Source organism: Ruditapes philippinarum, unplaced genomic scaffold (assembly GCF_026571515.1).
Source record: "Ruditapes philippinarum isolate M1 unplaced genomic scaffold, ASM2657151v2 ctg2544_1_1_1_1, whole genome shotgun sequence".
NCBI classification, from domain to species: domain Eukaryota; kingdom Metazoa; phylum Mollusca; class Bivalvia; order Venerida; family Veneridae; genus Ruditapes; species Ruditapes philippinarum.
The window spans coordinates 51,680-64,794 of NW_026861355.1; the positions used below are offsets into that span (position 1 = coordinate 51,680).

Genomic DNA, 13,115 nt, shown 5'->3' on the forward strand with positions numbered 1-13,115 from the left:
CAAATGAAAATTTTTTTCAATTTATTTTTTTCAAAAAAATTTCAACTTGTTTTTTTAAAGCCCCTAATAAAACCCCATTATAGCGAATTTTTGGGAATTGATTGCATTGCGACTGGTTTTTTATTTTTACATTATCTTCCCTTGCTTTTAAAATTCCCTTTTACTTCTGAAATTTTCCTTACAAAGGCACAGACAAAAATGAACCGTTTTCTAAAAACCAAAATTTTTCGTGGCCCTAAGATGGATGCTTGTTATGTAGCTGTAACTTTCCCTTGTAATGATACACTCGTTATACTGTGGTTACTAACGTCACTGATATACAGAAATTTGGAATCCTTTTTCACAGCAATATACGGTGCATAGTCAGGTGAAAGAAAGGTCAGAGGGATGCTATTCAGGATATCACCTTGTGTATTCAGTACAATCACACTAGGAGGTGACAAACAAACAACATAAAGACAATCCTGATTGAAATCTATACCATAGCATCTCCTATTCACTTTAATACTGCGGACACAAGATAGCTTGTCGTATGTTGTCATGACAACTATTTCTGTGTTTACCGGAATTGTTACAGCGAACTGATCCTGAGACATTACAGCAATATCCCATGGCTCTGAGTTTAGAGCTTTCTCTTCTTGTACAAGTTTGTTCTCTGTAGATACCAATTTCATCTTTTTGTTGTAGTGATCAGCTACAACTAGTTTATTTGTGTTGAGTACTGCACATCCTGTAATAAAACATTCTGTCTTATCTGATGAAGATTTAACATTGATTTCTCCTTTCTCAATCAAACGATCAACAGCTTTTGTCACTTTTGTAGATTTATGACGGGAATGATCGACAATCTCACCGAAGACCATTCTCTTACAGAACAATGTTTCGAGTTCAGAATTTCGTTGAAATGAGAAGTGCATATTGGTATGCATTAATGTTTCTTTTTCTTCATGTAATTCATCTGATTTCAGTGTAGATTCTGCCCGCTTCATGTCAATGTACAGTTGACCGTGTTCATGATTTGATTTGCTTGCATGAAGACTTGATTGCAAGCATTTTATACCGGAAATAATATTTTCACATTTATCAAGGACATGCTGAATTATTTTGTTGTTGTTGGCTTTTATTTCCTCGGCATTATTTAATGCATCTTTTTGCATCAGATCTAGGCGGTCGTTTATTTCTTTTCGGAATTCAGTGATCGCCTTGATGATTTCTTTATTGTAATCATTTATATTGATTCTACTGCCTTTAGCCTTCTTCGAAATTTCTGATGCTTCTTTTAATTGTTCGTCGAGCTTCTGCATGACGTCATTTAATTCCTTCCCATCTGCGATACCTTCGCATTTTTCAGGTATGTAATCAACTTTACATGTTCTATGGCCTAAGGTTATGCAGTCATTGCATCCGAGTGAATGGTGTGATGGGCAATAAAATTTGATTATTTCTTTTTTGTGAACTTGACACAATTCAGTGCATTCATTGTTTGATTTTCTTGTAGTTTGAATCTTATTAAAATCATAACGCTGCAAAATTTTATGATTTCGTAAGACTTTTGTTTTTCTGTGGACATCGTGGCAAGTTTTACAGAGGTATTCTTGACAAGTAACACAAAACCCGTGAGCTTCTATACGTTGACCTGTGGTTAAGACATGGCTCACAACAGTGATCGAAATCTTCTGCGGATCCTGCTGCTACTGATCCTAGTAGATCACTTTGTTTACGTCCTGATACGGCCATGTCTGGAATACAGAATACAAATTTTTTAATCTCTACCTTCCTGATTACCAAAAAGGATATATTTTTCAAATTTGCGAATAACAAAATTTTACTAACATCTTTAATTAACCAAAAATGAAAAACGATTAATGTGTATTGCCCAATTAATCGCTTTGTAGCATTGAAAAAAAATCTCAACTGACTCATGACCTTGATATTAAAAGTTTTACTTCTTTGAGAAACATGCCCAATTTATAAAGTAATATAAGAGAAAATTTTTAAGTGGTGTTCAACCTTAAAAACGTTTTTTTTTTATTTATATATACATGTATATAGGAAATGATAAATACAGTACATTGTTGGTTTTACCATTCAAACGAAAATATGCTATTTAACATGTATTAAAATCTGTAATCAATCGATAAAGTTTGATTCGACATAGATCTATATATAGTTTTGTTAATTGATAATAATCGTATTTATTAAGGTATCAATAATCAATTAAGCAATCTCACTCTTAAATGAATTCACCCGATTATAATTCAATGACAAACCAACAAATTAAAAACTCATGACCAACTTTCAAGCCAAGAACAGTAGATTTTTGAAAACGACATCTCATTCAAGTACAATTACACAGCAAACACTTTCTGAGTAAAGGGGCGCAATTCTACCCGATTTGTACAGCTTTCCAGTGCAAGGTAGACTCCCTTTCTCACGAAAAACACTACGAGCAATGACAAAGTTATAAGTTCTACATATGAGCCGCGTCACGACAAAACCAACATAGTGGGTTTGCGACCAGCATGGATCCAGATTAGCCTGCGCATCCGCGCAGTATGATCAGGATCCATGCTGTTCGCTTACAAATACTATTACAAGTGGAGAAACCGATAGCGAACAGCATGGATCCTGATCAGACTGCGCAGATTTATTTATTACACAATTAATTGCAAGTATCTACCATGTATGCTTTGCGTGAATAGAAACACAATTTGACATCTGTCCGACATACATTTCGTGTTTTGTGCCTATGATAAAACTAATGTTTGTGAAAACTGCGCTGGTGGACGTGAAATAGACATTAACAATAAGGGGAATTCCCGTTAGAAAAAGTATATGAATCAAATACTAACAAATTTTCATTCGTAACATAAACTTGGCAACCTTCAGCTTGCAACATTCAAATGAGATACAACTCATTTATCCGTTTGCCTTCTTTGACTCTTGTAAAGCAATACACGTTGCTATATTAAGAATAGTGCAAATAAAGATAAGCAACGTGATGAAAGAACATTACTGCTCCAAAATTAAGCAAATTTCTGATCAATTTAATATGCTTAAACGTGTAAAATAATATTTAAAGAAAGTGTATGTTTATTGTTTACCCTTTTCCTGTTAAGTGTTCCAAAATTCAAGATTTAACCTTTTCTAAATTTTAAATCTAATTTTCTTGAAAATGAAACAATGTTACCTTCAAATGTAATGCCGTAGATTAGAAAACGTCTTTATATAGATTATATATAGAGAATATCCTAGATTTGAGTTTATTTTATCGCTCGTATCATTTGAAATTTATCTCCCATTAATCTGAATGTTTGACAACTAAGTAAAAGTAAGTTGCCATTGACAACAGCTGCACAACGACTCAATATAATTGTTGCACGGTTTTTATTTACTGACTTATTTGTACATTTCCTTATCCGTAAATAGTATATTTATAAATGGAATCGTTAATTTGATACATGAAACAAAATCAAATAACACAAATATATGAAATATTATTTTAAAGTTATATTGAATGGACATGATTAAAATTGCGTTGTATGTGTATATCGAGCTACAGTTATCTATGTCCACATACGAGTTATATAATTACATTTCTATTGCTGTTTTTTTCCGTCCTTGAAATCATTAAAGGATTATATTAACACGACGAAATCTGCAGAGTATGGTGGCTAATTTGTGCCATTCGTGTTTTCGCCACGCGGCCCCGCCAAGCAAAAAGTCGAATTAACATGTTAAAATGGCGGGGCGCGGAGAAAAATGTAGCTGAGTAGCGAGGGCGCTGGGCGAAGTTAAATAAATAAAACTTCGCCCCGCGTGGGCGCGGAACAATATTTCAGAAATAAAATGGCGGGGCCCGGAGCGAGAACACGCTTATTAGCTGGGGTGCGCAGCGAAATTTTATTCATTAGCGGGACCGCGGAGCGAGATTTAAGAAAGAAAATGTCAGGGTCGCGGGACGAAAACACGCTTATAAACGGGGGCGAGGGTCGAAGTTTAATAAATAAAACTTCGCCCCGCGCCACTGCTAATAAGCGGATTTGCGTCCCGCGACCCCGCCAAGCGAAACGTCGAGAATTAACAAGTTAAAATGGTCGGGGCGCCACGCGAAAATACACTTATTAGCGGAAGCACTTATTATATGTTTTCGCTCCGCGCCCCCGCCGTTTATTTCTTAAATCTCGCGGGGCGAAGTTTTATTTATTTAACTTGAATTATTCATTATTCATATAGTAATACAATACCTGGTTGTTTTATAAAACAAAAAATAGTGTTGTCATTTTTTTAAGTTTAACATAAAGCCATTTTAGTTGCATTTGATAAAAAATATCGTTTTCTTTATCGTTTCTATACATAAAATTGTTAATTTCTCTCATTTATTTATATTAAGCTTTAACGATATATAAAATTAAATTACATACATTAAATTATGTTCGCAAACTTCATTCTGCAATATAATATAATTCACGAAATATATAAATCAAATTTCAAGTAGCGGAGATAAACCATTTATCCTTAATCAAACATAACCTCAAATTCCTCCTAATATAAATCCAGAGCAATACCCCACGTCGTTTACAATTTTGATAAGTTAAACCGGACAAAAATTGCATAATATTATGAATACACACATCTGGGAAAATCACATTTTATATAACGTCAAACGTATTTTTGTCATACAGTTTAAACTGCTATTTGCATCGTATAAAACAATAAGCTGTCCATTAATAAACGAAAACAACGAGTTATTGCAAACTTTTATTGCATCGCAATTTAATTATGTTATCAGTAACAATTTTATACTTAAGTCAAATCATCATAGATTTGACTACAGACGCACGTAAAACTTGGTTATCGCATCCTTTTAAATTGCAGATATAGTTAAGCCTTTACTGTATCATAAAATAATGATATATTGACAATTACAAAGATTTATCTTACAGTATATTGGAGACAGTGATATGTAGCTTTTTTAACTTAATTGACCTTTTATACACAATTTTAATAAACACATTATTGTATCCTTTTGAGATTGCCAATCTAGAAGTATGTGAACTTGAAGAAAGCAAATTCAAAAATTGAACAATCAAAATGCTTCAAGATCCTAATGGTTATATCTGGAAACAAAGATCTGGAGAGATTTGTGTCTGTGTTATTATAATTAAATGCACATGTATTAAATTATATAAGAAACAGAATAAAAGTTTCCTGAGAAAAAATTTAGCCGCTTTTTATATGTTAGATCAATCATAGAAGCTAGTCATTTAATAGTTTTTGTCTTATTTTGATAACTAATGGACATAACATTTGATAATTGTTTTTATCAAACGATAATTCATCATTTTAAGCAGATTATACTTTTTATACAATTATGTGGTCACTTTGCGTTAGACCTTTAACAAAGCACAAACACAAATGTCTATATAGAACATCTGACAAAACTTGATCAAGGTTGAAAAAAACGCCCAAACAAGGTATCTTGTTGTAATTTGTGCAAATGTGATTTTTGATTTTTCAAAAACAAGTTTAATATATGAGATGAAATACTCGTGGTAGTAATAATTATTATATTAAAAACATCTTTTTGGATCAGATTGAAACAATCGGTCATTTTTAAGGAAATCAGTGATTTTCTTGATGATTTCTAGTACGGAAATTATTTATATCATTTTGTCTTGTTAAGACTTCGTAGAAATTTACCCCGCTCGCAAAGTGTCTGCATGATATCATTAAATCTCCTTCAATCTGTAATACCTGCGCATTGTTTATGTTTATGGTCGATTTTGCACATCCTAATTAATAATGATTAATCGCTTTACAGTCATGGCATCCAAACTCCCTATCTGATAAACACCTAGCTGTTGTGTATAAAAAGGAGTTTATTTCAAATTAAAAAAATCATAAGTTCATCAAAATGTATATTAAGATTGATTATCAACATTTTGTTTGTTAGTAACGCTTGTAGATACGTTTATTGTCAAGGATTGAATTATGCCCCGTTGACCGAATTTCTTTGATAGACTGAATGACACTCATAAGATAAGAATGATCAAGTTTCACATTTGGATATCTCAAGTAGATGTAAATAAATGCTGTAGCGTATGGATTACGTGATTCAAATTGTTTTGATTGAGTTTATTTTTGATTCAACGCCAAAACTACAGATAAGATGTGTTTTACTTTGCTTTTTGAAGTATTTTGAGGGCCCTTTACAAGTTAAGCCATTTATTTATCATATATGTTTACCTGTTTAGCATGGATTTATGAATATACAGCTTATTAACAGATATGATATCATAAAGTGATGTATTTAGAATTATGTAACAGCTATAAATGTATAAAAGGTAGAAATAAGAACATAACCATAATAAGAAAATAACATTCTTATATATGCTCATTCACCTGTACTCCTTCTCTCTGTAGTCTGCTCTTTTAATATTTTTATCATCCATATCAAATCACATTTTGTCTTCATTTTAGTTATTTACTTGTTGCATTTAACATTGATAATTATGCATTATAAAGTACATTAAAATTAGATTTCAAGATTTTAATATATTGATTCTTGTTATTGAGTTGACAAAAAACAGCCACAAAAGAATGTACGTCTAATTTATATTAATCCTTTTTACTTCTACAATAACATAAACACAGGTGCGCTAGCAAAAACCTCAAACAGTCATGCTTAAAGAAACTTTATTGTATTTTACAAACCAATTTCTGAGACGTTATGTGCCTTAAATTTTGATTCCGTTTCATTACACAGTAAGCCCATTGAAGTACCGTACAGAAAAACGCAGTGCGGTAGAGAAAGAACATAGACAGCAAAGCTTGAATATAGTCCATGCAATCAAGGAATATTTCAAAACCAAATAAAATGTATTTTCCTTTTCATGGATGATTTCTTAACATAACTTTCATAATTCATACTGCTTTTAACCTAGATTGATAAAATCTTATTTTTGCTTTTCATTGACATTTCATGTTTTAATGAGAAAAGTGTATTGTTTAAAATAAAATACCTGTTTTAAGAACACATTCTTACCTTTTGCTATTATGACTGTATACGAAATCCAAACTTCACACAGTGAAGGAAAAATGCAATTGAATTTGTAGTAATGAGCTGAACTTTGAACAAACTGCTTACCATTAACCGTTTGTCTCAGATATGTGTTTCTAATATTTTCTATTCCTTGAATAACGTTATCTAATGATTTGCTAGCCCGGTAACCAGCCAGGGAACCAGCCAATGGATTAACATTCTTTCAAAACGTCGTTCAAGAGCATGTGTCAATAAATATCCAGTGTAGTTATGATTTTTTGTCCCTGATAACATTTCAAAGTTTACTAGTTTCACCAGTATTGATAACGATAAAATGCGTCTAAGTGTTATTCAAAAATAATGAAAAATGCCAATGAACCTTAACTTATAAATAGAGTAAATAAAAAGAGTAAATAAAGGACGCATACACAAGCACTTGTTATCTACCGGTAAGTTATATTTTGTTACAAACGCCGTGAGTTAAAAATAGTTCAACTTGTTTTGAATAACTCTCAATGTTTGATGTACAATTATTTTGTACACACGTCTTAACAACAACTTCTCATTATGGGATATGGCAATATATCACCAAAATGTCCATATCAGTTGGAAATAATGGATTATACAAACAAAAATGTTTGACAACGTTGTAAAAAGTACATATACAGGGTATCTTCATTGAACATGTATATGTATATACAATGTCTTATGGTCAATAATTCGCGGTTCCCATAGATGAACATTGTTAAATAAACATTTAACACAGTATACCGAACATTGTCAACTAACAGTTCTTCCTTATGTACAATTGCAATGCATCGATCTTCTAAAAGCATACAGTTTTTCACATGTACATGATATTACAAAAAGACAATATTTCTACATATAAATTACCCATAGATAAATTATTTTTGAAACAGATAGTTGTTCAACATGTATATGTGCCAAAGTTTGAAATTACTTATAAACACAGTGTTGATCCGCTTGTACAGTTGCCATTTATGAACATTATATCCATAACAGTTGTACAGCTTATATCTTCACATTAATGAACATTTGTAATTAATTCTGAACTTGTAAATAAAGACAGTTGTTCCACATGTACATTTACCATTCAAAAATATTGTAAGTGCAAACATTTTTTTCCACATGTACATTTACATCATTTAACATTGTAAATATATACAGTTCCTCATATACTTTTATCATATTAATTGAAAATTGTAAATAAAGGCAGTTGTTCCCAATGTTTCTTTTATTCGTATATGAACATTGAAAGTATAGTAATTTGTCACTTATAATCATTCACCAAACATGGCTTGGCAGTGTAATACGTTTTGATTTATTACAAAGTACTTAATAATGATCAAAACTTGGAGAAAAGCCTATTTTAAAAACAAATCTGTAAGTATGGATAAGAGTTTAAAACTTTAAACAAATGAAAGATTCCTTTAGGACTTATTTAAGTCGTATTTGCATCGTTAGCCTGTTTGTTTGTTTGTCTGACAAAATAAGAGAGAACTAAAATATCTCTAAAGAACGCTCAAACTGACAAACTTTAAAATGTTAAAGGCTCGGTTTGATTGAATCTGTACATGTAAGGCACTTGAAAGTGCACGTTACCGTTATCCCCCTTGCACCAGCTTAAGCAGTATTCAACATTTAACATGAAAGAGTAAAATTATATTTGGAGTTTTGGAACATCCGCAGATGTGTTCATACGGCGGTTATCATGGAACTTTCGATTGAAATTTTAGTGCCATTACATGAAAAGGGGTGTATGGTCCCCAATATAAATAATGCATGTGCCATAAACGAGAAAAACAAAGGGCGGGACTACATAAAATGGACTTTTGAAAGAGGATCAGATTTAATGAAGCCTGCATATCACAGATAAACTGTCAAAAGACAAATAAAACAACCAGGCAACATATCCTAACGGCTAAGGGAAATTATAAGTATTGGAGTGAGGGACACTGGAATCAACCAACAAGAAAAAAACGAATATAAAAAACTATATCTTCTATGAGCATAAAATAATACTGAAGATCTTTATGAATTGAATTATAACAGACCTGAACAGCGACCTTTTTCGGCCTCCACACGACACAAACAACGCTGATCTAAAGATAAAATAAAAGAGAAAATAAAGAATCCCTAAACAACGAACGCCAAAAACGGCAAAATTGAAAATGTTGCAGACAGTTTCCCATGTGGAAGGAAGTGTATTTTCCAGACTGTAAAAAATGAAAAAAAAATGAGACGGTATTTGGTGATTGGTAATTCGAATAAATTTGGAGTAATTTTTTTTCATTACTTTTGAAATCAAATTAATTTATCAGCTTAAGCATTCTTTTTTGTAAATAAAAAATAAAACGGCGAGAATCTTAAAAAAAGTAGTCGAAGTGGGAAATTATATTTTGATAAGTTTCACAGCGAAATAATCAAATAAAATTTTCCAGATAAATTAATAATCCACTCAAAAGAATAAAATAAAAAGAACATTTTTTTACTTTAATTACATTTAAACAAATACACAGAATTTAATTTTTATATAAAATAGGCAGCTAAAACCTTCATCAATGAAGAAACTTGTCATTTTTCAACATGAGGACTTGGATGGGTCTGAATAGAAAATTAATTATTTAGAGGAGATTATTTCGGTCCTGTTCATAACAGGTTGTCATTCTTAATAAATAGAAAGTGGGATGTTTGCATTTTATTCAAAATTGTTTTGTCTGAAATTGTGTTCAGATTATAAACAAGTTTGATTTTATCGTTCTCATTTAATTATTGCCATAATAATGGGTTGTTTTTATCACAAAAAAGACAGTTTTTAATTGAAATACTTTTGTTTGGCGTTTAAGTAGCCTCCAATTTGGTGTCACGTGCCGTTTTTCGTGGTCACGTGAAGATTGTTAAGGCAGTGATTTGAGCGGTGCTAATCAAATCTCTGTTAGGATTTTGCAGTTGTTTGTGATAGGAATCTAATACATTACTAATTTGAAGTTTTTTAATACATTTAGAATTTCTGTCAACAGTTATATTTTGGCTGCGAACAAAATCGATTTTTTTTGTAGAGAACGATCTCAGATGTCTCTCCATGCATAATTTCACACACGAACGGGCACCTGAGTAGAATAAAAAAGAACAACAATTTTTGCCATTTTAATGATAATCATAAACATTGTCTAATTATCAATGTACAATAAAATTTAAATGCCTGTCAAATTTGTCAAATTCATGTCACAAACAATTGAAAGGTAAATATATTCATTCTGTAAATAAATGTATTTTAGATAAATAATACAATATAAATGTGTTTATTTCGAATTCAACGAACTTTGATTTACCTTAATTTTAAGAAATAGTATCCCCTTACGTCCTTTGATTACCTTTTATTACCTAGCTGGATAGCTTCCTAACATATAAGAATTCAAAATACATAATATACCACACGGGATCCGAATCCACAGCAGAGAGGCGAAAGTGCTTCGACAAAGCAACCTTAGGCAATCCAGTACGGAGGACCGTTCTTCATATTAGAATGTGTCTCTCATTGCTGTAGGTTCGGATTCAACGAGGGACTTTGTATTATTTCATGTAAAGGAACTACCTAGCTTACTTACGGAACATCGATGTTTCTATTCAGGTACCCGTTCGGTCTGAATTTATGCACAGATGAGTCCTTGAGTTCTTCCTCCACCAGTAAAGCTGGGATGTTTCTGTGTGAGCTTTACAATTTTTGCTCGATATAAAACTCAATGAAATAATTTTGTCATCCATTTCTTTTCATTAATGAAAATTGATAAGTGCGAAAACGTATAAAACAATACTATGTGTATCTTTAATTGAAACTCTATAATCATGTTTTTTCTCAAATAGATAAACATTTTTCTTTTTAGGTATAATGGGTGAGACTGTAAACTGTTGTTTTAAGATTGAGGCGTGTTTCTTATTTTCTTTTATAAAATATATCAAGAGCTGAAGTCTTACAACTTTTGTGAAAAAAAAACCCAGTCAATTTGAAACTTTAAATAAAGTCACATCAATTGATTTGTATCTTTCTATCCTCTTCGCTCTGGACGGAGCACAAGGTTAATACAAGGTCTCCCATCAATATGCATGCATACCCTGAATTAAGAGATGGCTATGTAAAGTTTTGTAAATATTTGTGATTACTTTTATGCTATATGTGTTTTGCTCCTTTTTCATTCATTGAAGGCAATCAAACGCCTAGTTTTCATAATTGTTTTGATCTGTTATGCCTTTGTTATTGATTTTATCTTCATTCTATATGGTTTTGTGTCTAGTTTGATTTTCATTTTCTTTTTATACATTTAAATCCCGTTATTATTCGCCTAACACTATCAGTTTCCACTGTTTTGCAAACTAGTGTTGTTTGTAATAACCAGTTTTCTGCCAAAAGCCTAATTGTAATTATCATTATTCTGATAATTAGTGGCTGTTATGCACTTAGTTTTTTGTGTTTCAAGCTATTTTTCCCCTTTGTTTTTTTCAATTAAAATCAAAATTTTTTCCAACACCATAATATAGTTGTGTTTACATTATCTCATATTATTAATTTAGTCTTGTTTATGAATCTTTTTTCCGTTGATAACATCGTCCGTTTTCCAATATCATCATCTTAGTTTGTGTTTAAATTATCATATGCTATGAATTAAGTTTGATGAAATATTTTTTTTCCTTTTATCCGGCTAGTCTTTGTTTTCATTATTAGTTTCCATTTGTTATGCACTGTTGTTATACCTTTGTTTTGATTTCATTCATTTACAAACAGTTGTGTTCTAATCATACTTTATCATCATTGGGTTTGCTTTTTTTCTTTTTCCCCTCCTTTTTTTTTGTTCTTCCAAAACCCATTCCAGGTAAGATGATATTTGATGAACGAACTATTAATTGATTATATTTAATGTTTATTCAACTCTTTATTAAGGAAAAAAAAAATATTTTAACTTAATCAGATTTACATATATAGATTGATGAGATTTGAATGCAATATTTGACATATCACCATAATGATTAGACGGTTAGACCACAATTAAGCAAAATTACGAGAGAACAACCTATCCAGAATTTCCAGAATCCCTCCTTTCCAGAATTGCCAGACTTGGAATTACCTAGATCTCCCCTTTTCGGAATTTCCTGAAACTCCCCTTTAAACAATTTCCAGAATCTCCCCTCTCAACAATTTTCAGAATCTTTCCGTTCAACTATTTCTAGAATTTCCTCTTTTCGGAATTTTCAGACTCTCCCTTTTCCATAATTTCCAGAATCTCCCCTCTCAACAATTTCCAGAATCTCCAATTTCAAAAATTTCCAGAATCTGCCCTCACAACAATTGTCATAAGTAACAAACCAATATTCATAAAATCAAGTTGGTTAAAACTTTAAATATTATGTTGGTTTTAATTTAAAATATTACGAAGAGAAGCTTTAGAGCAAGAGAGAGAGACGTACGAGTATAGAGGGACAGTGATAGGGAAAATGGAAACATTTGAGTGTATATCAAGCTTGATAGGATTACTAGTAGTTCAAATTACAAAATAATGACAACAATCACATCATGTATAGGAAGATATCAAAATAAGATTGATTGATAGAGAGGAAATTTATTTTGTATGATGCATAGATATTTGACATTTTTTTTTATTTTAAAAAGGTTCTATCTTTTACAAAAATGCTAAGAAAAATATTTCATCATCTTAATACATTGAGAGGAAATTTATTTTGTATGATGCATAGCTATTTGACATTTTTTTTATTTTAAAAAGGTTCTATCTTTTAAAAAATGCTAAGAAAAACATTTCATCATCTTAATACATACTGACAAATTTTACTCATTGACAAGATGACAACTTATTTTCTCTTTAAATGACAAGAAATGATGCAGCTAATGTTATTTGCGCTAGAAAAATTGTCTATCCTATAGCTTTTGGTCAGATATGATCATAATGCTACAACTATACCCTATTTATACCATCATTTAATGAAATAGAATTCAGTGCATTTACATTTAGAAATGTAAACAACATTGTATTCAAGAAAA

The 13,115-nt window shown here is 31.3% G+C and overlaps 1 protein-coding gene across 1 annotated transcript; it reads right to left on the reverse strand.

The window, feature by feature from the left end:
• Nucleotides 1-251: 251 nt before the first annotated feature.
• LOC132715345 (uncharacterized) lies at nt 252-7,364 on the reverse strand. The gene is made up of 2 exons (XM_060698337.1): nt 7,049-7,364; nt 252-1,739 (listed from the first exon to the last, which is right to left on the reverse strand). The coding sequence occupies exon 2, from the start codon at nt 1,302-1,304 to the stop codon at nt 252-254; it is 1,053 nt and encodes a 350-aa protein (XP_060554320.1). The 5' UTR covers nt 1,305-1,739; nt 7,049-7,364.
• Nucleotides 7,365-13,115: the final 5,751 nt, after the last annotated feature.